This window comes from Vidua chalybeata (genome assembly GCF_026979565.1).
Source record: "Vidua chalybeata isolate OUT-0048 chromosome W unlocalized genomic scaffold, bVidCha1 merged haplotype SUPER_W_unloc_1, whole genome shotgun sequence".
NCBI classification, from domain to species: Eukaryota; Metazoa; Chordata; class Aves; order Passeriformes; family Viduidae; genus Vidua; species Vidua chalybeata.
The window spans coordinates 671,978-698,826 of record NW_026530320.1 but is presented as its reverse complement, the minus strand read 5'-3'; the positions used below and the strand labels follow the sequence as shown (position 1 = coordinate 698,826).

Here is a 26,849-nt window from a genome sequence, read left to right as displayed (position 1 = left end):
TTGTAAATCCATTCTTTACTAAATAGGTGTACATGTAAAATGGACTGCAGATTAACCACCTCCATGTGAATAATGACCGCTGACTGGACTGAAGTCTTTATCTACGGTGTTGTCTCACATAAATATCTTTTAACTGCTTGGAAATCCAACATCATTTAATACACAGAAACAAAAAAACTGGGATAAAATTTCACCACATTCCCTCAAAAGGTAAATGTAAGGCAAAAACTCAACCAAGACAATTCAACTATCTGTAATGCCATTATGAATTAGAAAATTATTGAAAAATCAGTAAGACCATAAAAACAGAAGCAAGGTAACAGAACAAGTCAGCTTCTTTGTGATAGGGAGAATGATACATGTTCATAAAAACAGTGAGAAAAAAAATCCACTGGATGTTCTAGTAGACAAGTCAAATAAAAATTAATTAATCATAAAATTATAGAATATGCTGAGTTGGAAGAGATCCTCAAGGATTATCAAAATCCAGCTCCTGGCCCTGCACAGCACCATCCCCAAGAATCACACCATGTGCCTGAGAGCATTGTCCAAATGCTTGAACTCTGACAGGCTTAGTGCTGTGACCACTTCCCTGGGAACCCTGTTCCAGTGCCCAACCACCCTCTGGGTGAAGAACCTTTTTCTAATATCTAACCTAAACCTCCCCTGACACCGCTTCATGATGTTCCCTTGGGTCCTGTCACTGGCCACCAGACAGAAAAGATCCGTGCCTGCCCCTCTGCTTTGTGAGCAAACCGTAGATGATGATGAAGTCTTCCCTCAGTCTCCTCTTCTCCTGGCTGAACAAGCCAAGTGACCTCAGCTGCTCCTTGTATGGCTTCCCCTCTAGAGCCTTCATCATCTTCATAGCCCTCCTTTGGATTTTCTCCAATAGGTTTATATCTTTTTTACATTATGGACCCCAAAAGTGCACACAGTTAGATCACAGCTTTGGCTGGATGTCTCGGGGATGGTTCTTTTGGTTTTGTTTTTTTTGTTTTGCATCCCGGGGTGGTCACTGACTCCCCCACCCCCTCCCCTCAGCTCTGGGAGTATCACGATGGGTGGGAGCCAGCCCAAGATTTCCTGTGAGAGTTGGGGGGTGAGGAGTGGTTGCTTCCTCTTCTGGTGGGGCAATTTGGTCTCCACTGCCACGTGGTGGGATCTCTCTGAGAGATACAGTTGCCGTTTGGCTTTTGACCTTTTTTTTTTTTTTTCCCTTTCCCTTTGGCACTGTGACTGGAGCTTACTGGCTTGCTTCTCTGCTTCTCTGCTGTTTGGGAGCCCAGAGCCAGTGTGTGCCATGCTGGGACCCGGGACCACCCCATTCCCCTCCGGGGGCTGCCCCCTGCCCCACGCAGCCTGACCCAGGGACCAGCCATGGCCAGTGAGCTACCACAGGGAGCAATCCCTCGCCCAGCCCTGCTGCTCTCTGCTGCTGCTTCAGGACTTCTTGCTACACTGTAACCCGACACCTGAACACCCCACAGTTTTGGGCACGGCCCCGGAGTCTCTGCTACATTTTGCTTGCTACCCCCAAGTGAGGCAGGCCCTGCCGTCCCAGCCACTGCTCTGAGGTTCCTACTACAGTCCATTTCACCATCTGCATGCCTGCCATCACCACATGAGAGATGCAGCTGAACTCATGCCACAGCGCCCCCCTGCAACTGTGAGGGAATCCTCGCACCTGCCCTGCCCAGCCGGGAGCCAACAGCATCCCTGCTGGCTGTGACCATAACTACACCAAAGGGGAAAGTGCTTGACAGCTGAGAGAAGGCTGTTACTGGGTTTCTGGTTTTGTTTGTTGTTGCTGCCATAGTTATTGTTGTTTGTTTGCCTTGTTATACATATACATACTAGTAAAGAACTGTTATTCCTTTTCCCATATCTTTGCCTGAAAGCCCCTTAATTTCAAAGTTATAATAATTTGGAGGGAAGGGGGTCAACTTTTCCATTCCAAGGGAGCTTCCCACCCTCCTTGGCAGACACCTGTCTTTCAAACCAAGACACTGAAAGATTACATTTTGGTAAAGGATTATTTGGAAGCATGAGACTCCAAACCATCTTTCTAACAAAGGAGACACATGACTCCTAGACCTGCCTCTAGGATATTTATAAACACAACCCCCACCTTTTTTCATTGGAACAAGTGTTTGGCTACTAATAAATAGTAGGCTTGTTTCACAGTCTGTGACCTGAAGACTTTGGTTCCCATCATGTTTTGGCAAATACCTCTTTGGATGTCTCACATACGAATTGTAAGATCATTAAGATGAAACAGCACACAGTCCCAGCAATAGCAAGGGGTCTCACAATGACCCAAGAAGCACCTTCTAGTAATTTATCACAGAGATTGGATTTGGCCCTTCCAGTGAGCAGATATCTCAAGAAGCTCCAGACAGCAACAGAGTCAAAAGGATCCATCAATGAAGCCTAGCTATGTAGCCTACCTCCTAACTGTTCCCACTGAGGTCCACAGATCTGCAGTTCTATTTCCCACAAAACTTTTTTCCTCAGAAAACAACTGGACAACCTAAGTATGAAGCTCCCTTTAAATGAGTCAGGGGGATTAAAGAGATGAAACAGAAAGAAAAGTACCAAGGGTTCTATTCATTAAGCTACTTTTACAGTCACTTTTGTGAATATTCACTATTTTACCCCTCAGAAAGTTACATTATCATCCAAGGAGATAAAGGAATTATTTTGTTGGAATTTCACAGTTCAATAATTAGATAATCAGACTTAAAAATTAATGGACTAGGCAAAATATAGGTGTATTAGATGCTGAAATGTAAATATGTTACATAATAGACATATACATTTGTGCTTACAGTAGTGTATGGCCAATATGAAATAGCCAAAGACCAAAAAAATAATCTCGTGTTGGAGTGGGTCTGGTTGGGATGAACAGCAGAATGGCCCCACTGGCTTACTCAGAAAGCATTAACCTTAGGCCATGGAAAACATCTTGTTAAGTTAGGGTGAGTAGCATGGAATGAGCATGGAATGATGGGAATACTTATGCAAAGTAAGCCATTCCATATAAGGCCATGTCTTGAACCCTACCCTCTGATTGGTTTACTACAGTTTCCTTATTTAGTCATGTTTTGTTGTCTACCCTGGTTGGATCCTGTCCCCTCAGCCCTGCCCCTCAGATAAAGTTATATAAGGTTCTGTGCACCCCATTGTTAGGTCTTTGGATCCTGCCTCTTGTACTGTGCATGGCTTCTCCATGTTTGTTATTTACGTGCATTATTAAAGGTTCTTATTTTCCAGGCAAATCCATTGCACCCGTCCTTTTATTTATTGCCACGCTCCCGGCTGACCCGGTCCCGGGGTCACATGTGCCAGCATGACAATCTCGTGCACAAAAGCTTTATACATGTTCTCAGAATGCAGGATCAAGTTCAGCTTGAATCCAAAGTATAACTGCTGACAAGGCTGAAGAAGCATCATCCACATTTTTGTATCACAGGCTACACAGAACATACCTAATTCATTGGTTAAAGTCTGACAATTAAATTACCTACTTTCAATCAGCTTGATGTTGGTATAAATGCAGACTAGACTGGTATCAAAGTTTAGGTACCTCAGGGTTGTGGTTTAACCCCTGAAGGCACCACATGAACTACTATGAAAAAAATTAACTATATCACAGACAAAACCTGTACACTGAGCACAAAAAACCCTTTCTTTCTATTCTTTTGTTCCACAAACAAAGCCTTAGGACAGGCTAAAGCATTTAGCGATTCCTTCATTTGCCATCACCTAAAAGGTTTGTTAGATTGTTTTCAAAAACTTTGTACTATGTGCTAAGATGAACAGTATAATTTCTAAGGAATGGAACTCACCGAGAATGAGAGCGACTTCTTGATCTCCACCTTTCCCTAGATCTAGACCGTTTTTTCAGGGGACTTCTGGATCTTCGTCTGTCCTTTTGTCTTGAGAGTGATCTGTTGCCAGACCTACTTCTATATGAATAATACCAGAATAAAAATACTTTAATATTGAAACTTCATAAAAATTAGGTCAACCAAGAAGGAAAAAAAAAAATGCACATAAATCTTGCCTCACTACATAAAATTATATAGTTACACCTCAGTAATATACTGCCTATCAACATTTTTGTAAAAATGGATACTTTAAGCTTCACCAGGTGCATATGCTCTCCTTTGAAACAATGCACCATTTAAGTAATACTCATGTACTCCTGGTAACATCGGATGACAGCAGAGACAACACCTACGTGCTGTGTGACCAGGTGGATGATCTGCTCTGCCTGGTGGCAGAGCTTAAAGAGGAAGTGGAGAGGCTGAAGAGTATCAGGGAGTGTGAGAGAGAAATAGATTGGTGGAGTCACACCCTTCCATCCCTGAAAAAAATGCAGTGGATGGAAGCTCAGCAAGAGTTGGAGAAGCCCTGACCCTCTCACCATCAGACAGAAGGAGACCTAAAAAATGGGGGGGAGGGGAATGGAAACAGGTCCCTGCTTGGGAGGTAGGAGAATCCCCTTCCAGCCTCCCTTGCATTCCCAGGTGCCCTTACAGAATATGTATGAAGCTCTAGAACTCGAGGATCAGGCAGATAATAGTGGAGATGAAGATCTATCTAGGGGGCTGACCAGAACAAGTCAGTCAACCAGACAGATCCCAACTACGGGTGTTAAGAAAGAAAGAAGGGTAATTGTAGTGGGAACCGAGGACCTGGTATGCCAACTGGACCCATCCCACAGGGAAGTCTGCTGCCTCCCTGGGGCCTGGGTAACGAATATTACCAGAAGACTCCTTGGACTGATTCAGCCCTCTGATTATTCCCCATTGCTGGGTGCCCAGGTTGGCAATGACGAGGTTGCTGAGAAAAGTCCTAGGGCAATCAAAACGGACTTCAAAGCATTGGGGCAACTGGTTGAAGGGACAGGAGCAGAGGTGGTGTTTTCCTCAATTCCTTCAGTAGCAGGGAAGAATGCCAAAAAGAACAGGAGAACCCACCTAGTCAACACATGTCTCAAAGATCAGTGCCATCAGTGGAATTTCGTCTTTTTTGATCATGAGGTGGTTTATACAACACCAGGCCTGCTGGAAACAGATGGGGTTCACCTGTCTAGCAAGGGCAAAAGGAATCTAGTCTGTGAGTTGGCAGGGCTGATTGAGAGGGCTTTAAACTAGGTTTGAAGGAGAGAGGGGAAAAGACCAGGCTCAGCAGAGATGAGTTAAGGGGCAGCATGACAGTGCTGGGGGTGAAATCAATAGCCCAGCTGTAGTGCATCTAGATCTCGCTGGCTCTGAAGTGTGCTGGCCACACTGGAACACACTTGCAGTCTTACAGGGACAAGCCATGGACTCCTAAGCTAATAAAAGCCAACAGGGAAACACCAGAAAATTATCTTGAATTAAGGGGTCTTCTTCTAGGAAGGCAACACACCTAAAACCCCAGCTGAGGTGCCTCTACACCAATGTACACAGCATGGGCAACAAACAGGAGGCATTAGAAGCCACCATGCTGCTAGAAAGCTACGACCTTGTTGCCATTACTGAAACTTGGTAGGATGAATCCCATGACTGGAGTGTGGCTATCTATGGCTAAAAGCTGTTCATAAGAAACGGGGGAGGAAGGAGAGGCAGATGGGTTGCCTTCTACATCAAGAAGCAGATTGAGTGTGAAGAGCTGTCTCTGAAGAACAGCCATGAGCAGGTAAAACATCTCGAACAATGCCCTATTTTTCAAAGCTATCGGTGGTGAACTAAGAGGGGGATATCATGCTGCTTTTGGTGTTGAATTATGCTACAGTCAGTCTGACTCATCAATCCCAAAGTTAAGCATCCTGATATGGAGGTGAAGATGTAGCAGATATGGTAAAGTATCCTTAGCTAAAAATGCTAAGCTGGCACAGTTGACCTGGAGACATATAACTGACAGTCAATCACTTTATACTATAAAAGTTCAGTCCCACTTTCAAATGGCAGGTTCTTCTAACACACCCTTTCTTGGAGAGTGTATGAAGATTCCTCCCTTGGGTGAGGGCGCCCCTCAAGGTTACTCCTTGAGGCTGAAAGAAAGAGCCCAGAGTTGTTGGTATGGGTCAGTAACATCAGTCTCTACTTAAAAATTGGGTGGGTTTGGTAGCTTTAATATAATTGCTTCAATATAGTACACTATATTATACTAGTAGTTTTAGCTTCTATACTCTGTAGTAAATAATTCTGGTTTAGATCTTTTTGTCTAATAATTTATCATAATAAATCATTCATTTATATATATCTATATCTATATATCTGGTTTGCCATCCTTAATCCCACAGGACAAAGTTGCACATAGGTTCAATTACATCTTTATAACTTTTTAGACTTAAACCGTTGACAAAGTCTGGGGCTAAGATTGGATCCAGCCACACTCAGGCTCCTCTCTGAGAAGGAGTTTAGAAAGCAAGGCAGTCGTTTCTGCACCTTGTGACTCAGTGGGAAGACTTCTCTAATAAACTTTGTCTGAAGCTCCCACTCCACCTGTGACACTAATATCTGATGGGAAAGTAGCACAGCAAGCTGTAGGCAATCCAAGAGACTCCTGGAATGCATGGAGGATAACTTTTTGAGCCAGGTAATAGCCCTACCAGAGGGGATGCAATACTGGATCTGTTGGTCACTAGCGTAACTGAGCTAATTGGGGACATCAACATTAGAGGTAGCCAGGGCTGCAGTGATCATGCTCTGGTGGAGTTCATAGTCCTGAGGGATATGGGTCAGGTAAGGAGCAGTTAGGCCCCTGAACTTTAGGAAAGCAAACTTACAGCTCTTCAGGGAGAGAGTCAGTGGGATCTCCTGGGAGACTGTCCTCAGGCACAAGGGAGTGGAACAGACCTGGCAGACATTTAAAGAAACCATCCATAGAGTGCAAGAGCTAGTGATCCCCGGGAAAAAGAAATCAGGCAAGGAAGGCAAGAGACCAGCATGGTTGGTCAAACTAAAGGGAAATAAGCAAATGCATAGACAGTTGAAGTTAGGACAGGTGACCTGGGAAGAATATAGAGACAAAGTACAGTTGTGTAGGGATAGGGTGAGGAAGACCAAGGTGAAGCTGGAACTGAACCTGGCAAAGGACACAAAGAACAACAGAGAGGGCTTCTACAGTTATGTCAACCAGAAAGGGAAGGTCAAAGAATGTGTAACCCCCCAATAAACAACACTGGTAAACTAGTAACAATGGATGAAGAGAAGGCTGAGGTGCTTGACAACTCCTTTGCCTCAGTCTTCAATGGCAACCTCTCTTCCCACACCTCTTGAGTGGATGGACAGCAGAATGGGGACTGGGGGAGCAAAGTCCTTCCCACTGTAAGAGAAGATCAGGTCCATGACCACCTGAGGAACCTGAATGTACATAAGTCTTCCCCCCTACCACAGAAGAGCTTATCTGTTCTATCCATCAGCTGGTGCAATAGCTCCAGGCATTCTCCCCCTCACATGAATTGGTGAGATCACAAAGGCTTGTCCAGTAAGGAGTTACCTCTGACACCAGATGGGATACAATAAACATCTTGCCTTGAGAGCAGGATGTAGGGAGATAAGCTGGAATTTCTGACTGACAGAAAATTCACTTTACAAACTATAAAAGCTACACAAACTTTCATGAAGTCATAAGTCTCCTACACACACCCTGGAAACATGTAGGACTTCTCTTCGAAGTTTGGATGCAAACTTTGTGGTTACTTTCCCAGGAATTGAGTGAAAGCATTCTATGTGTACTCCATCATCAATTTGGTGGTAAGCTACATTGACTCCTAACCTATACTATTTCTTCACTAGCTTTAATATAGGTACCTTTTATCATGCACTGTATTTTATCTACTAGTAGTTCTTTTTGTTTTATCCTGTGTAGTAAGTAGTCTGTTTAAAGACTTATGTCTGTTAATATTGTGTCTTTTCAATAAATAATTCATTTAAAAATATACTTAATTGGCCATTCTTAAGAACTTGGGAGCGAGAACCATTTGGGGTGCAGGCCACCTCAAAAAGAGCTACTACCAGAAATCTGAGTCAAAGACAGGACTTGTCTAAACTCTCATCTCCATTTGTAACAGGGACCTGGCATGACATAGTGTGGAATAAGGGGTGTATACAGTTCTGGTTTCAGGTGAGACAGAGTTCATTTTCTTCTCAGTAGCTGGTACAGTGCTGTGGTTTGTATTCAGTATGAGAATAATGTTGATAACACACTGATGTTTAGTTGTTGCTAAGTAATGCTTACTCTAAGACAAGGGCTTCTTCAGTGTCTCATGCTCTGCCAGTGAAGAGGTGCACAATAAACCATGAGGGAGCATAGCCAGGACAGCTGACCTGAACTGGCCAAAGGGATTTTCCATACCATGGAACATCATGTTCAGTATACAAACTGGGGGGAGTTGGCCATAAGCCACCAGTCAGTGCTTGGGGACAGGCTGGGCATGGGTCAGCAGATGGTGAGCAATTGTATTGTGCATCACTTGTTTCACTTGGGTTTTATTCCTCTGTCTCCCTCTTATTGTAATTACATTTTAAAATTATTGTTGGTTTTGTTAGCATTATTTTTGCATTTTACTTTTTTTATCTCAGCCATGGATTTTATATTTTTCTGATTCTCCTCCCCATCCCACCAGGGAAGGAGGGGTGGAAGTGAATAAGTGGTTGCATGGTACTTAGTTCCTGCCTGGGGTTAAACCACAACACAGCACATTCTCAAAACTGACAGTAACAGTGGTAAAATCACTTAAATATATATATATATATAGCTATCAGCAATTGTTTAAACCACAGATTTTCTGCAAGACAAATAAATCCAAATTTATCTCCTAAAAATCAGTTAGATTTGCGTCAGTACAAAATGGCACTGATTACTGCAGTTACACAAAACAAAGACTGTTTTTGTTATCTCCTGAGTTAGAGAAGATAAGCAATAAATAATTGAACAAATTATTGTTCTTGCATTAAAAAGGTACCCAGTGTTTTGATGCCATTATATAACACTTACTGTGTAACATTATTACAAAACACAGGCACTGGAAAATAAGGAGATGATTGCTGACAGCCAGAGCAGATTGTGCCTGACAAATTTAGTGGCCTTCTACAATGGGGATACAGCAGTGGTGGATGAAGGAAGAGTGACTGATGTCATCTACCTGGACTTGTACAAAGGTCCCTTGGAAAAAATGTTTTTGTAGGTGCTGGGGTCCATCAGTGCTGGTCACTTTTTAAGCATCACCTCCTAAGGTCACCAGGAGCAGGCAATTCCTAAATGTAAGAAGTCAATCAGGCCAGGCAGAAGGCCAACTTGGGTGAACAGGAATCTTCTCTTAAAAATAAGGCAAAACAGGAAGGTGTATGCTGGGTGGAAGCAAGGTCAGGTGACATGGGAAGAATACAGAGATGCTGCTCGACACTGTAAGGAGAAAATCTGTATGGTAAAGCTCAACTGGAGTTGAAGCTGCCAGAACTGTGGGGGATGATAAAAGGAGTTTTCTCAAATATAATAATAGCAATAGGCAGTGTAAAAATAACATCGGCCTGTTACAGGATGAGGATGGTCACCTCACAAACAGGGACATGGACAAGGCAGAGGTGTTTAACACATTCTCTGCCTATGTCATCAACACAGATGATGGACCAAGGGGGTCTCCATGTCCTGAGCTGGAGGACCATGACTGTGAGAATGATCTACTCCTAGTCAACCCTGAAATTGTGTGGGATCTGCTGCTCCAGCTAGATCCCTACAAATCTATGGGGCCTGATGGGATTCATCCAAGAATCCTCAAGGAACTGGCTGATGTCATCACAAAAACTCTCTCGATGATTTTTGAGTGGTCTTGGGAATCTGGAAAGGTCTCAGCTGACTGAAAGCTGCCGAACATTGTCCTGATTTTCAAGGGCAGGAAGAAGGACCACAAAAACTACAGGCCTGTTAGTCTCACTTCAGTGCCTGGTAAAGTTATGAAGATTATTCTGGGAGGTATTGAAAAACACCCAAAAGACAATGCAGTCATCGGTCACAGCCAGCATGGCTTCATGACAGGAAAGTCCTGCTTATCAAACTTGATTTCCTTTTTTGACAAGGTAACCCACCTCATTGATCAAGAGAAGACAGTTGATGTCATCTTTTTGGATTTCAGTAGAGCTTTTAATACTGTCTCTCACAGAATCCTTCTGGACAAAATGTCCAGCACACAGCTGGATAAACACGTTGTGTGATGGGTGAGCAACTGGCTCACAGGTCGAATACAGAGAGTTATAATGAATAGGGTGACATCAGACTGGCAACCTGTCACTAGTGGGATTCCTCAGGGCTCCATCTTAGCCCTATGCTCTTCAATATCTCCATAAATTACTTGAAAGCAGGACTCAAAAGGATACTAAGCAAGTTTGCAGATAATACAAAACTGGGAGGAGCCGTTGACTCCCTCAAAGGTGGGGAGGCCCTGCAGAGAGACCTTGACAAATTAGAGGACTGGGCAATCACCAAATGCATGAAGTTTAACAAGGGAAAGTGACAGATTCTGCACCTGGGATGGGGCAACCCTGGATTTATGTACAGACTGGGGAATGAGATGCTGGAAAGCAGTGCAAAGGATAGGGACCTGGGGGTTCTGGTCAACAGAAAGTTGAATATGAGTCAGCAGTGTGCCCTGCCAGCCAGGAGAGCCAATCGTGTCCTGGGGTGCATCAGGCAAAGCATCACCAGCCAGTCAAGGGAGGTGATTGTCCCGCTCTGCTTAGTACTGGTGTGACCTCATCTTGAATATTGTATGCAGCTTTGGGCACCACAATACAAGAAAGATATGAAGCTATTAGAGAGCATCCAAAGGAGGGCAAAAAAAATGGTGAAGGGCCTTGAGGGGAAGCTCTGTGAGGAGTGGCTGAGGTCACTTGGTCTGTTCAGCCTGGAGGAGACTGAGGGGAGATCTCATCACAGTCTACAACTTCCTTGTGAGGGGAAGAGGAGGGACAGACACTGATCACTTCTCTGTGGTGACCAGTGACAGGACCCGAGGAAATAGCCTGAAGTTTTGTCAGGGCAGGTTTAGGTTGGATATTAGAGAAAGGTTCTTTACCTAGAGGGTGGTTGGACCCTGGAACAGGCTCCCCAGGGAAGTGGTCACAGCCCCAAGCCTGACAGAGTTTGGAGAAGAAGCTTTTGGACAATACTCTCAGGCACATGGTGTGGTTCTTGGGGATGGTGCTGAGCAGGGCCTGGAGTTGGACTCAGTGATCCTTGTGGGTCATTTCCAACTCAGCATATTCTGTGATTCTGTGATTCTGTGGTTCTTTGATTCTCTGATTCTATGATGTGACAATGGACCATTTGATGGATAAGGAATTGGCTGGATGATCACACTCAAAGAGTTGCAGTCAACAGCTCAATGTCCAAGTGGAGAGCAGTGACCAGTGGTGATCCTCAGGAGTCAGTATTGGGACTGGCACTGTTTAACATCTTTGTTGGTGACATGGACAGTGAGATTGAGTGCACTCTTAGCAAGTTTGCTGACAACATCAAACTATATGGTGCAGTCAACACATTGGATGGAAGGGATGCCAACCAAAGGGGCCCTGACAGGCTTGAGAGGTGGGCCTGTAAAAACTTCATGAAGTTCAACAAGGCCAAGTGCAAGGTCCTGCACCTGGGTCGGGGCAATCCCAAGCACAAGTAAAGGCTGAGTGAAGAACGGATTGTGAGCAGCTATGGGGAGAAGGACTTGGGGGTATTGGTGGACAAGAAGCTTGATATGTATGTATTGGTTTAGCATGGCGTGGTTTTTAGCAGCAGGGGGGCCACAAAGATGGCTCCTGTGAGAAGCTGCTAGAAGCTTCCCACCACGTCCAACAGAGGCAATGGCTGATGACTCTGAAGATGGACATGCTGCTGGCCAAAACTGGGCCAATGAGAGAGGTTGGTAAAGCCTCTGTGATTACATATTTAGGAAGAAAATCAAAACAAAAGTCACAAGTTTTTGCTTGCAGTTAGAGAAGAGGAGGAGGTGAGAAAATGTGAGGGAAAACAACATGGCGACACCAAGGTCAGTGGAGAAGGAGGGGGAGGAGGTGCTCCAGGCGCTGGAGCTGAGATTCCTCTGCAGGCTGTGGTGAAGACCATGGTGAAGCAGGTTGTCCCCCTGCAGTCCATGGGTCCACAGGGGATGCAGAGAGATCCACCCGCAGCCCGTGGGGGAGGTGCCCGTGCCAGAGCAGGTAGATGCCTGGAGGCTGTGATCCAGTGGGAGACCCGGTGGAGAGAGGGGGCCCCTGCTTCCAGGCTGGAGCAGCCTGTCCTTTGAGGACTGCACCCCATGGAAAGAGAGCCATGTCACAGCAGTTTTAGGAGGACTGTGTTCCCGTGGGGGGAGTTCACATTGCAGCAGGTGTGGTATGGCTGCTGCTTGTGAGAGTGGACCCACGCCGGAGAAGTTCACGAAGAACTGTCTCCCGTGGGAGGGACCCCATGGTCTCACAGGGGAAGGACTCCTCTCCTAGAGCAGAAGAAGAAAATCTCAGTGATGAACTAACCAAAACTCCCATGCCCTGTCTCCCTGCGCTGTTGGTGTGAAGGAGGGAGGAGCAGGGGGGCAAAGAGGTGTTTTAAAGGCTTATTTTACTTCTCATTATCTTCCTCTGATTCTGTTAGTAATAAAATTCACTTTGCAACCTTAAGTTGATCCTGTTTTGCCCTTGAAATATTTCTCCCAGTCCCTATCTCCCTCATGAAGTGTTAGATAATTTTTTTTCCCTCTACCCAGCTGTGGCAGGGGAGAGTGAGTGAGCAACTCACATGGATGCCTGGCATTGGGCCAGCGTCAAACCACGACAATGTCTCAGCAATGTGTGCTTGCAGCACAGACAGCAAACCATATCAAAAATAATCTGCATCAAAGGCTGCATCAAAAGGAGCATAGCCAACAGGTCGAGGGAGGTAATTCTTCCCCTCTACTCTGCTCTTGTGAGACCCCACCTAGAGCACTGCATCCAGCTCTGGGGTCCCCAGCACAGGAAGGATATAGGCCTGTTGGAGAGAGTCCAGAGGAGGACCATGAAGGTGATTAGAGGGCTGGAACACCTCTCCTATGAAGACAGACTGAAAGAGTTGAGGCTGGGCTGTTCAGCCTGGAAAAGAGAAGTCTCCAGGGTTGTGGTAGTCTGTTATTTTACAGTTTGCTCTTCTGTAGTAGGTTTTAAATATTCCTTGTTATAAGTTTGTAATGGTTCATTCCATGTACCCCATTTGGCTTCCCTAATGGTTCAGTCCTGAGTTGTTTACCCCAGGATTTTCCCACCAAGTGTATGTCAATCCCCCTGTCAGTCTCCTTGTACCTCCTTTGTTCCCTTCTGGAATGTTCCCTGTCCTTCATCCCCTCCTCAAAGCAAGATTGGTGTTCAGGGTTTGCTCCTTCCCCTTGCTGGCTTCTATTGGATAGCCCTTACCCTGCACTCCTCCCCTAATGCCTTCCTATTGGTAAAAGGTTGTGTCCTCCCCTTATTCCCGCCTCTCCTTAAAAGCAGGTTTTTTGCCCTCAGTTATTGTCATTTGTCCCTGAATCCTCTGGGGAATAAAACTTCCTTGGAACTCAAACAAGTGATCCCTCTCTATTCCTTTGCCTTGGTTTCTCGTACTGGGTTGCTGCTGTGTTACCCCCGCCACAGCCGCCTGCTGCAGGGAGCTGTGAGCCCCTGTAAGCGCCGCCACCCGGGGGAACTCAGTAGAGATCCGGGGGCGGCCTCTCTCGTGACTGCCCATCGGTCTCGGGGAGTGAGCTGGCTGGAGAACATCTTCCCTGTGACCGCAGCGCGCAGATACACAGGGTGACCTTATAGCAGCCTTCTGGTACCTAAAGGGGGCCTACAAGAAAGCTGGGGAGGAATTTTTTACAAGGGCATGTGGTGATAGAACAAGGAGGAATGGCTTTAAAATGAAAGAAGGTAGGTTTAGATTAGATATTAGGAAGAAATTCTTTACTGTGTGGGTGGTGAGGGTGAAACAGGATGCCCAGAGAAGTTGTGGATGCCCCATCCCTGGAAGTGTTCAAGGCCAGGTTGGATGGGTCTTTGAGGAACCTGGTCTAATGTAAGGTGTCCCAGCCAATGGCAGGAGAGTCAGAACTGGATGATCTCTAAGGTCCCTTCCAACCCAAACTATTCTATGATTTTATGAAATCTGAAGTCTGCACACTTATAGCTTGTTTGGTAGTATAACTGATGTGGTATATTCCCTCTGGCCAGCTTTTCTGTATGTGAAAGAACTCTAGCTGCCCTGTTGAAAAAACAGTGGATGAAAGAATGTCGCTGCAACACTGAAAACATTCACCTTTTTAAAGTGCAAGCTATCAAATACACTGAGGTTTTATTGGGGTTTTTTATACTTAATGGAGTCAAATATCTTTAGATTGATTATGTCAATGATCAAAAGACATTCCTGACATTGTACCATTTCAGGAAGTGTTCATAAGTCTTACATAGAAAGACTGTCTCATTCATGGAAAAAAAATCTTAATGGGTAAACTTTATGGACAATCTAGTAATTTTATTTGTCCTATATTTCAAAGCCTGTTTTACAACTTAAGAAATTAGCAAAGCAAAAAAAATCTGAAGAATGAAAAACTACCCTTAAAGCCTTTTTTCTTCTGGCTCTTAAAAAATACAACTTTACATTTACAGTACAGTTAATAAAAATACAGCATTTTTTAACTAGATGTTTAGAAGTTCAGGACAACAGCAACTTTCTACTAGCAAAACCATCCAGCCTGTCTGTTTAAGGCATTAACAGTAAACTAAATGTTCCATCCACAAAACAGAGATAACTATTTCTTTTTAAAAGACAAAGGTTACAAAATGAAATTATGCTACATGGCACAAAATGTACCATGAAACCATAAAAATGGTTATGCTACATGGCACAAAAAGTACCTTCTAGTGTGTTTTACCTGGAAATAATAAAGAAAACAGGCAGCATTTAGAGGGAAAGAGTATTTGTTCAGAGACAAACTTCCTAGTTACTCTATCTAGGTCAGTTTAAGTTACTAATTTTCTCTACAGGGAAACTTGTCTCACAACTCAGTAAGAAATTTCAGCAACCACCACCACTCAAAAAACCCCCAGTATGAATTCTTAGTCCAAAATAATAAATATATTTACCTGTGTTTTGAGTGAGACCTTTTCCTTCTAGATTGGGATTTTGAGCTAGACCTGGATTCTGAACGAGAATGGGAACGAGATCGACCACCTTTTCTTTCACTGCTCTTTCCAGACTCTGAGAGGAAGAAAACACTGCAATGTAAGCTCAGGATATTGAAAGATCCCAGTTAATCTGGAACAAGTGTAATGTATCACACATATACTGCAAGGGGCCCATGCTTTGCACATCTTCCTTCTTTGTTAATATCCTTGAGAAACATCCAATAAAGTCATTGTATATACTCATTGAGTGCAGTCACCCTGCAACAGTACACATAAACCAAACAATTATAAACAGCCAGCTCTGTTAGGAATGGGATTTATGTTGCTGCCACAATGCACAAGATTACAACAGGTTCTCCTCTGGTATATAATTTAATTTAATAAAGTTTTTAAAATAACCTCAGAAGAATAAATTTAGAGGGCAGAGTTTTGAAAACAAGCATAAAATGAAAATAATAATTAGTACTTTTTATACTTTTAAATATTCCAACCACTGTACAAATACTGAAGTTCTATTCCTCAAACACTGTTTTGAGGGAGGAAGGGATGGAGAGAAGGGAGTAAAAAGTTTGTTCCGAAAGCCAGGAAGTCAACAGAAAACTTATCAGTGACCTCTGCAGACTTTGGTTCAGACTCTAAAAGATTATCATTCTGCTGCTTAACACTGAGGAAATGTTAGAACTATTTTTCTCACAACTCTCAAAAAAGAAAGTACTCCACAACCCCCCCCCCAAAAAAATCCTCAAGACCCTCCACTATTGTCCTAGATTGCAAGGCAAGATGTATTCTACTTGCCATCTGTTAGAGGTGTGGCAGTTATCTTCTCTTAATTGGACAGTTTTCTTTATCTCTTCCACAAACCAATCCTCCCCCCCGGGGAGACATCTGCTGTTAATGGCCTATTGAATGTCACTGCATGACTGATAAAAGTTACAGCATCCCATTGTGAGATGCTCCGCCCAGAGGGAGGACCCAAGCATTCCTAACTGGATATAATCTGAGTTTCTGGGGCACCAGACTCAGCCTTTCCACTGGATTCCCAGAGGAACAGCTAGGTCTTTCGAATGGACCTTCAGAGGAAGACTACACCCTTCTACAGGATCACTGCTCTGACAGAACCACATCTGCCACTCCAGGAGGACTGCAGCCATTCCAATTTGGACTGCTACCACCACCCTGACCAAAAGGGGGTCAGGTTGTATTCTGACTCTGTCAGTGGTTTTTCTTTTGTGCTATTGCATGTATTTTGTTGTTTTTTTTTTTTTTTTCTTTTCCTAAAATATTGTATGTTTGACTTGGAGTCTCTCACTGGTTTTGCTTTCAAACAAGAACAGCTATCTAACCCACATAAGCTAATGTCTGTGTCTTTTTGTAAGAAGAAAGACAAAATCTTGCTGATAAAAAAAGAGGGAGGATTTCAAGTGCAAGTGTAACAAGCTTTACATTGAGGTGTTGTAATCACTTTAAGTCAGCATAAATCAGCACTGAAGTGTCTGCTTAACCACTTGAGCCACTGACACCTTCCTCCTTGACCTGGCATTTCAGTGTTAACAGGGATCAGGGAACCAATTTGAATGAAAGTCTGTTACAATATGTTAAGTTTTATCCCAGATTCATTCTCTGATTCCATTTGCTATGAGGATGCATATAGTCTTGAGGCAGTATGAAAAAGAGCACAGCACAGTGATAAAATTAACCTGCCAAAGAAAAGCATAATATTGCTGCTTTCAGCAGCACACTAGCTCACTCTGATCATGAAACTATGGTATTAATGGGTGCTAGAAGAGAAAACAAAATATAAAGCATTTTTTAAGTTTGTAAGTACTTTGAACTTTAAAAGCACCAACATTAAATATTTAGTACTGACTTAGCATTTTTGAAAACATTCAGTGAGCATCTATATGAAAATCAGGCATGATGAAATAAAGTCCACTTCATTCCACTGCTTTGTTGCATGAAAACAATTTTGATTCTTTTCTTTTGTTTTTCCACATACATGTTGCTCACCTCTGAATACCCTTTTCCTGTGTTTGAAAGTGTTCTTAAAAGCATGCGTCAATGTACACACAGAACACGTCTGTTAGGTAATGAACATAATATACCTACCTGGCTCAATAGCAGCAGATATGAAAGATTGGGCTTCCCTTACTCTCTTCATCACTTCTTCCAGTTCCTTGGCAGCAGCTTGTGGTGTCATTTCAGGAGGCTTCACTATTGCATTATTGGAGTGATTTATTCTAAATTAAGACAAAAATAAAAACTTTAACTTCCAAACTCTTGAAAAGGAAAAATGAAAAAAAAAATGAAAGCACCTAAACTTCCATGTATGACTAAAAAGGTCAAAGTTCAGCAAAACTACAAATTTTTCCTCTAACACTCATCTTTTCTAAGTATATGAAATGTCTGGTTTTTATTGCTTTCAAATCTTATGGCTTTTAAATAATTGTGGCACAATATTTCTGTGTTAAATTTTTTTCTAGTACAAGTCTATAAATCTATTTCAGATCAAATTTCTACATTAGTACCTACTAATTACATACACATCATACATAAAGTTTAATTAGTACAAAGGACTTTGCAGATTCTCTCACTGTTATGGCTTTCACCAATTCAAGATTGGATGTAGAAATATCTTATTCAATGCCAACCATATTCTTCTTGGAAAAAAAGTTATGTCCAACCTTGAAATTTGAGTTCATAAAAGCATTCCAGTTTACTAACAATAGGTCTTTACACTGATACTATATTAATATTTTAAATAATATAATAAAAATATAAAATATTAATCACAGCAGTTTCCTGCACATGAGTCATAAATGTATAAGGATACTAAGACATCTCTCATTCAATATTCATATGGATAATTAATTTCTTACTTCAGTGGCCTGTCTCCAAACATAACTCCATTAAAGGCAATAGCTCGAGGTACAGAATTTTGGTCTGCAAATTCCACAAAAGCAAATCGTGTTGGTTGCGTCTCATCACCTGCCATTCGTACAAATTTGACTTCCCCAACTTGCTTAAAAAATTCAAGCAGCTGATCTGCTGTTGTAGTCTAGAAAGAGTCAAAGAGATCAGCTGAAGTAAAATATATAATGAAAACCACTTATTCAACATATCAGATAATCTAACAGCTACAGATTTTAGAAAGACATCTCATCATCATTACACAGGTGACATGAATTTGGTGATGTTACACTTTAAGAGAGAAAGGTATTTTTTTCTTCCATTAATCTAAAAAATATATTACAAGTTAAAATAGTGCAACCACGAGCCCTGAAGTCCTACATCTAGGTTAAAAAAAGCACTTGTACAGGATTTTGTAGTTTTCAGACAACTTATTTGAAATAGCTGATGATACATCTATGTCCAAGATACTGATTGTGAGTTCTGATCAACTAAAAAAAAATCCAAGCAGTATTACAAGACTTCACTTTTATCTGTTTTTCTACTAGTTTCAAGCTTGTTTTATTTTATTGTGATCAATAATAGTTTTATACTCTAGTAGCTACTTTGGCAGTCAAAAAACACAAAAATCAAATACTTATATTTCCATCAGTCAAAATCAAATTGTTTTTCAATCAATTCAATCAATTCAATCAATTGCTGAAAAAGAAATTTCTGACAGACCCAACTTTCCTGTCAGAGCAACTCAAATATATTTATGCTAATTTTTCAACTTCTACTGGGACCAATAATTTCTTCTTACTGTACTTATGCAACTGCACAGTGTTGTGGGGGACAGCTACCATGCTCTCACAAATTCTGAGGCATTGTTCAGCTAATATAATCCAGCTGGACATCTGATCAACACCCACAATCATAAATGTTTCTTGAATGCAGTTAGTGTGATTTCTCTGTTTTCCTGCTAGAATGAATTCCAACAGTCTGGTCTAATCTGATTGGCAAAAGAGCATTCAAGAATTTGAAATATCTCTAGTAAACTTCTATTGGCATCACCTAATGAAAACTCTTAAAATGTAAGATTGTAATTCACAAATTAACAATTCTGTATCTTCCATTATTATTACCGACAAAAACAAAAAAAGCTACCTGTGAATTCAAGTTTCCAACATAGACTGTTCTTCTAATTTCATCAATCTTGGATGGGTCCACATTCCCCATAATTGGTGGCTGTGGTATTTCTCCCAGTGTTGTAATGTTAGGGTCCAATGCTGATGCTGGTATAGCCCCCAAAGTGCCAAGTGAAACACCAAGCTGGAAAATAGAAAAATAGTATATGCTTCGCAACCAAGCACAGGAGACACTTCACCTTTTAATACTTGCCTTCTTTGTGCATTTCTGTAAAAATAAACCTAATTAATATAGGTAAGACTTTAAACTGTAAGGTCCCAGAATTGGGAACTGAAATTTCTCCTGGGGAATGTTATAAAAAAAAATCACTTCAAAATGATTACTAAATTGGTCTGCTGAGTTCCTGGTTTGAACTTTTTCTCCATCCAAAAATCAACTTCCTTTCCAGCAAATGAAGTTTCTAGCCACCAGTAGTTTGTTATGTAACAAAATTGCTCTCTTTATTTGAAATCATCCTTTTATTATTAAACTGGGTGTGGCTGAGCTGGAGTTCATGTTCCCATAGCAGCTCTCAGAGTGTTGTGCTTCGCATTGGTAGCTAGAAATGTGTTGATAACACACCAGTGTTTTGGCTACTGCTGAGCAGCACTGGCACAGCATCAACGCTGTCTCTCAACATTCCCCCCATTAAGGGGCTGGGAGTGGGCAAGATCTTGTGAGAGGACACAACCAGGCTAGCTGACCCAAATTAACCAAAGGGATATTCCATACCATATGATGTCAGCTCAGATATAAAGCTAAGAAAAGGAGGAGGAAGGGGGTGTATTCATTATTTACAATGTTTGCCTTCCAGAGCAACCACTACACATGCTGGAGCCCTGCTTTCTGGGAAGCAGCTGAACATCGCTCACTGATGGGAAGTAGAGAATAAACTTTTTTTTCTCTTTGCTTGTTTACATGCAAACTTTCACTTTTGCTTTAGTAAACTGCCTTATCTAAACCTACAAGTTTGTATTTTCTCTCCCCTGTCCAGCTGGGAAGGGGAGTGGTAGAGTAGCTTGGTGGGCACCTGGTGCCCGGCCAAGGTCAACCCATTAAAGTTATACAGCTTGACTTCCTCTTTGATATTCTAAAATTCACAGATAATTCATTAAATATGCATATTAAAAACAAAGTGAATTTACCTTAGATAGTGTCATGGTTTTCCAAAACCACTACAGATGGTTAGTTTAGAAACAAATGTCTCTAAACACCACAATTACACCAGTCCTGTTTAATATATCAATCTTCATCAATGCTCTGGATGAGGGGATCAAGTGCATCCTTAGCAAATTTGACAACACCAAGATGGGTGGGAGTGTTGATCTGCTGGAGGGTAGGAATGTACTACAGAGGGATATGGATAGGCTGGATTGATGGGCCAAGGCCAACTGTATGAGATTCATCAAGGTGAAGTGCTGAGTACTGCACTTGGGTCACAACAACCACATGAAACACTACTGCCTTGAGGAAGGGTGGCTGGAAAGCTGCCTGGCAAAAAAGGACCTGGGGATGTTGGTCAACAGCTGGCTGAACATGAGCCAGCCTATGCCCAGGTGGTCAAGAAAGCCAATGGCATCTTGGCTTGTATCAGCAATAGTGTGACCAGCAGGACTAGGAAGTGATTCTTCCCCTGTACTCGGCACTGGTGAGGCCACACCTCTAATACTGTGTTCAGGTTCATGACCCTCATGACAAGATGCTGGAGTACATCCAAAGAAGAGCAACAGAGCTGGTGAAGGGGCTGGAGCACAAGTCTTTATGAGGAGCAGCTGAGGGAACTGGGTTTATTTAGCCAGGAGAAAAGGAGGCTCAGGGGAGCCCTTATCACTCTCTACAACTACCTGAAGGGAGGTTGTAGTGAAGTGGGTGTCAGTCATTTCTCTCAAGTAACAAGTGATGAGAGGAAATGGCCTCAAGTTGTACCAGGGGAGGTTTAGATTGGATATTACAAAACATTTCTTCAGCAAATGCTTGTCAAACAATGGAACAGGCTGCCCAGGGAAGCAGTTGAGTCACCATCTGTGGAGCTATTTAAAAGATGTGTAAACATGGCACTTGGGAACATGGTTTAGTGGTAGACTCGGCAGTGTTAGTATTACAGTTGAACTTGATGATCTTAGAGGTCTTTTCTAACCTAAATTATTCCATTATTATTTAGGGTTCATTACCAACAATTATGCAGTGGAAGCTTGAGTAAGCACAGTTTTTTAATGAAATACCTAAACTATTACTTCACATATTTTAAGACAAAAAAATGCCAACATTCTTGTGAACTAAAAATTATTTTCAAAGTCATCCAATGTCTCTCATACAATGACAGTTATGAACCATAAACAGAAGTAGCCTAAACCTCTGACTGGCAACATTGGATACACTGTTTCATTATAAAAGTTGCACACTTTAAAACAGCTCTTGGACCACAACCTTTACAATGGATAGTGATCTCTGTGGGAGGGAGGGAGGAAGGAAGGGAGGAAGGAAGGGAGGCAGTTCGGAAGGCAGGAAGGCAGGAAGGCAGGAAGGCAGGAAGGAAGGAAGGAAGGAAGGAAGGAATTTCTTTTAGGATGATGATCAGTATCAGCTAAGAATATGAGAGTGGGAATAATGTTTCTGGTCATGGAGACAGATGAGGAATCATTTAAGTATGATGTCTTGATTTAAGACAATTTAAGAGGTGGACACTTCAAAATGAGTTACCTCCTCTTAAGTGTTTTAGCCAATCCCTTTCCACCAATAAGAAAAGATTATGAGTAGATACAAGTGAAAAAATAACAGTTTATTAAAAAAACCCAAAATAGCAACAGGCAGAAAATAACAGTAATAGTCACTACTTACAAACTTGCTGAAATCTCACAGACTGCCCAGGAACAAAGAGAAACTCAAAATGGAGGCGTAACACCACCCCCACCCCCCTCCCAAGATGATGCCCTCTGCAGATGACCACATGTGGAGAGACAAAGATGGCAGTAGCCCATCCCCTCTTATGTCTCTACCAGTAGTGGCAGCTCTATTGGTAAAAAGCAGCTGGCACACTCCAGTGGCTGGAGTTTGGTCAATGTCTAAAACTTGTGAAGGGACTTTGCTGCCTTCTTGGCAGAAGATGGCAAGCAGTTGGCTGGGGTAACTCAGACTCCATGCCTTCCCATTTTGACCGGGCGCTGCTGGTGTGCTGGGGCAACCATATGGAGCAGGGCTGTTATGTTCTTCTCGGTGTGATGCTGCAGCTGTAGTCAGGCACTCGCAGAATTTACCTTGAGGCAGTCCAGGACTGCAAAACAAAGCCTTTTGAAAAAAAAAAAAAAACACCCGTAGCACCCCCTCAAAGAAAAAAGACCAAAAGAAACCCAAAGGGGAGCCTCCACCCATGCTGCCTCAGCTCTATGGCAAAAGCCAAGAGGCAAGAGAGGCAAGAGACAAGAGAGACCGCTGACTTCTAAAAATCCTGGGGCACCCCCCAGCCCCTGCCCTACCATTCAATTTTTCAGCTGCCAGGTCTTAAAGAGACAGTAACAATTTTGGGCACAGATGGATGTGTAATATAATAACATTTTTGGTTACCCAGGACATCATCCAGTTCTTATTCCATATCATCTACTCCTGCCCAAATGAATACCTCTCACCTGTACACATGTATACATATAAATATTTACAAATACAATTATTATTTCAGTAGCCACTGACTATCCTCCAGGATATGGATTGAATTCATTTGATCCATGACTGATATAACTGGAGCAGTCCATTCTCATTGTCCATGGTAGTTACGACATGCAGTGACAATGACATTCAGCAACCAGTGTTACATATGCAATTCAACATTACAGGCTGTTCCCACCCAAAGTCAAATCCCCCTGAGGTATACAATGTGTTTCCCCGTCCCTCTGCATTGCCCACCAAGTGTAACCAGGTCCTTGAGCAAAATTAATCCCATGGATGGGTTTGCCTTTCCTCAAGGCAGGATTAATCCAAACTGTCTTTCCTCACATGCCTCTCATATGCACCACGGGGACTTTATCTCCATCTGCTGTATGCAGGGATCCTGATTGTGCAGGGCCAGCTCAGTTAGTGGAACATCTGGTGTTGACTAGCCACGTAGCCTTTGCTAAGTGCAGATCTCACTGCTTGAAAGTTCAACAACCCAGTGCCTTCAATGTTGTTTTTATCAGTCCATTATACCATTTGACATTCCCAGTGGCTGGTGCATGACAGGGTATATAATGCACCCACTCAATATTGTGCTGTCTAGCCCAGATGTTTATATGGCTATTTGTGAAATGAGTCACACTGTCTTCCTCAATTCTTTCAGGGGTGCCATGTCACCACAGGACTTGCTTTTCAAAGCCCAAAAAAATGTTCTGGGCAGTGGCGTGAGACATGGGGTTGTCTCCAGCCATCCAGTGGTTGCTTCTACCACTGTAAGCATGTAACTCTTGCCTTGGCGGGTTTGCAGCAGTGTGATGTAATTGATCTGCCAGGCCTCCCTATACTTCTATTTAGACCACTGCCCTAAATACCACAGGGGCTTTACCGGCTTGGCCTGCTTGATCACAGCACATGTTTCACAATCATGGATAACCTGGAATATAGTGTCTGTGTTTAAATCCACCCCTCAGTCATGAGCCCACCTGTACGTTGCATCTCTTCTCTGATGACATGAGGCATCATGGACCCACTGAGCTAGAAATAACTCACCCATATGTTGCCAGTCCAGATCTACCTGTGACACCTTGATTTTGGCAGCCTGATCCACCTGTTCATCGTTGTGGTGCTCCTCATGAGCCTGACTCTTAGGTGCATGTGCATCCACATGACAGACTTTCATGGTCACCTGGGTAGCAATGTCTTGCGACACTCTGGCAGACAAAGGGCTTTCCCTCTGTGCTGCCAGTTGGCCTTTTTCCATCTTTCCAGCCACCCCCATAAAGTATTTGCTACCATCCACAAGTCAGTACAGAGGTAGAATGTTGGACACTTCTCTAATTTAGCAATGTCCAAAGCCAACTGGACAGCTTTCAGCTCTGCAATGTGACGCCATCCACCTCAGTAGCTTCCGTGACTCACTGCGTAGGGCTCCATACAGCTGCTTTCCATTTCCTACTGGTCCCTATGATATGGCAAGATCCATCAGTGAAGAGAGAGTATCATCTCTCACTCTCCAGTAGTTGGTTATATGGTGGTGCCTCCTCTGCATATGTCATCTGCTCTTCTTCCTCTTCAGATGATAACCCAAAATTCTCACATGTAGGACAGTTCATGATGTCTTCCAAGATCCCAGGGCGATTCAGATTTCCTATACAAGCTTGCTGTGGGATGAGAGCAATCCACTTACTCCACGTCATATAAGTGGCATGATGTTTTGCAGGGAATTTCACTTTAAACAGCCTAGCACTGGTAGCTGGGGTGCCAGAAGCTGTGCTTTGGTGCCAATCACTTCTGAGGCAGCTCGAACCCCTTCATAGGCTACAAGAACCTCTTTTTCAATTGGGGTGTAGCTGGGCTCAGATCCTTTGAATCCCTGACTCCAGAACCTGAGAGATCGTCCTCAAGTCTCTCCAGGTACATTCTGCCAGAGGCTTCAGGAAGGACCATTCTCCCTGACTGTGGTGTAGAGCTCATTTTTCACATCCTGTCCTGTCCTGATTGGCCCAAAGACCACTGCATGAGGAATCTACTATTCAATTTGTTCAAAGGCTTACTGTTGTTCAGGGTCCCACCTGAAATAATTTTTCTTTCATGTCACAAGATAGAGAGGGCTTAAAATCTTGTTGAACTCTGGGACATGCATCCTCCAAGAACCCACGATGCCTAGGAAAGCCTATGTTTGCTTCTTTCTGGTCGGTGGAGACATAGCAGCTATCTTATTGATCACCTCAGCTGGAATCTGTCTGCACCTGTCTTCCCATTTTACCCCCAGGAACTTAATTTCCTGGGCAGGTCCCTTGACCTTACTGTGCTTTATGGCAACACTGGACTTCAGGAGGATTTGGATTATTTTCTCCCCTTTCTCAAAAAATTCCTCTGCTGCGTTGCCCCAATGCTCAGGAGTCTTACCACAGAAGGGTCCTCTGAGAGACCAGGCAAGGTGTTCAATTGTCTAATGTATTCTGTCTCTACAGCAATCCCAAAAGCCCACCTGAGGGCCAGCTGAACGTCTTTGAGTCCAGCAAGTTGGCTCAATCCACCTTCTCCTTCAGTAACTTCTTCAACCTGTTGTGTGGGGCTCCATACGGCTGCTTTCCACCTTTGTTTCATCCCTACAACGTGACAGGAATGTCAGTGAAAAGAGCGTAGCATGTTTCTTGTGCTGGCAGTTGGTTGTATGGTGAAGCTTCCACAGCACGTGTCACTTGTTCTTGCTCCTCTTCATCAGTGAGACCAAAGTTTTCACCTTCAGGCCAATTTGTAATTATTTTCAAGATCCCAGGGCGCTTCAGTTTTCCGATACGGGTGCACTGTGTGATGAGAGCAATCCACTTGCTCCATGTGGCATTGGTGGCGTGGTGAGTAGAGGGAACCTTTGCTTTGAACATCCACCCCAGCACCAGTAGTTGGGGTGCTAGGAGGAGTTGTACTTCAGTGCCTATTACCTCTGAGGCAGCTTGGACGCCTTCATAGGTGGCCAAGATTTCCTTCTCTGTGGGAATGTAGTTGGCTTCAGACCCTCTGTAACTTCGGCTCCAGAATCCCAGTGGTCAACTCCAAGTCTCCCCAGGCACCTTCTGCCAAAGGCTCCAGGACAAACCATGGCTCCCGACTGTGGAGTAGAGCACATTCTTCACCTCTGGTCCTGTCCTGACTGGGCCAAGGGCTACTGCATGAGCGATTTCCTGCTTGATCTGGGCGAATGCTTGTTGCCATTCAGGGCCCCAGTGGAAATTGTTCTTTTTGCAGGTGACTAGGTAGAGAGGGCTCACAGTCTGGCTGTACTCAGGAATATGCATTCTCCAAAAGCCTATGGCACCTAAAAAGCTTGTGTTTCCTTCTTGTTGGGCAGTGGAAACATTGCTGTGATCTTATTGATGACATTGGTGGGAATCTGATGCCATCCATCTTGCCACTTCACTCCCAGGAACTGGATCTCACGAACTGGTCCCTTAACTTTACTCTTCTTGATGGCAGAACTGGCTTTCAGGAGAATCTGGATGATTTTCTCTCCTTTCTCAAACACTTCTGCTGCCATGTTCCCCCACACAATGATGTCATCAATGTACTGCAGATGTTCTGGAGCCTCACCCTTTTCTAGTGCAGTCTGGATCAGTCCATGGCAGATGGTTGGACTGTGCTTCCACTCCTAGGACAGTTGGTTCCAGGTGTATTGCATGGCCCTCCAGGTGAAGGCAAACTGAGGCCTGCACTCTGCTGCCAGAGGAATGGAGAAAAGCACATTGTCAGTGTCAATAGTGGCATACCACTTCACTGCCTTGGACTCCAGCTTGTACTGGAGCTCTAACACGTCTGGCACAGCAGCGCTCAATGGTGGAGTCACTTCATTCAAGGCACGATAGTCCACAGTCAATTTCCATTCTCCTTCAGATTTGTGTACAGGCCAAATGGGGCTGTTGAAGGGTGAGTGGGCCTTGCTGACTACCC

General features: G+C 43.4%; 1 protein-coding gene across 2 annotated transcripts in view; it reads right to left on the bottom strand.

The window, feature by feature from the left end:
* The window catches only part of LOC128782842 (splicing regulatory glutamine/lysine-rich protein 1-like), a 72,372-nt gene that overhangs the window by 18,309 nt on the left and 27,214 nt on the right, over nt 1–26,849 (bottom strand). For both annotated transcript variants that reach the window (XM_053933336.1, XM_053933337.1), the window contains exons 4-8: nt 19,236–19,400; nt 18,059–18,237; nt 17,289–17,419; nt 15,141–15,255; nt 3,852–3,971 (exon numbers count right to left, since the gene is read on the bottom strand). In XM_053933336.1, coding sequence (XP_053789311.1) covers nt 3,852–3,971; nt 15,141–15,255; nt 17,289–17,419; nt 18,059–18,237; nt 19,236–19,400 — 710 coding nt within the window. The remainder of the gene's footprint in view (nt 1–3,851; nt 3,972–15,140; nt 15,256–17,288; nt 17,420–18,058; nt 18,238–19,235; nt 19,401–26,849) is intronic.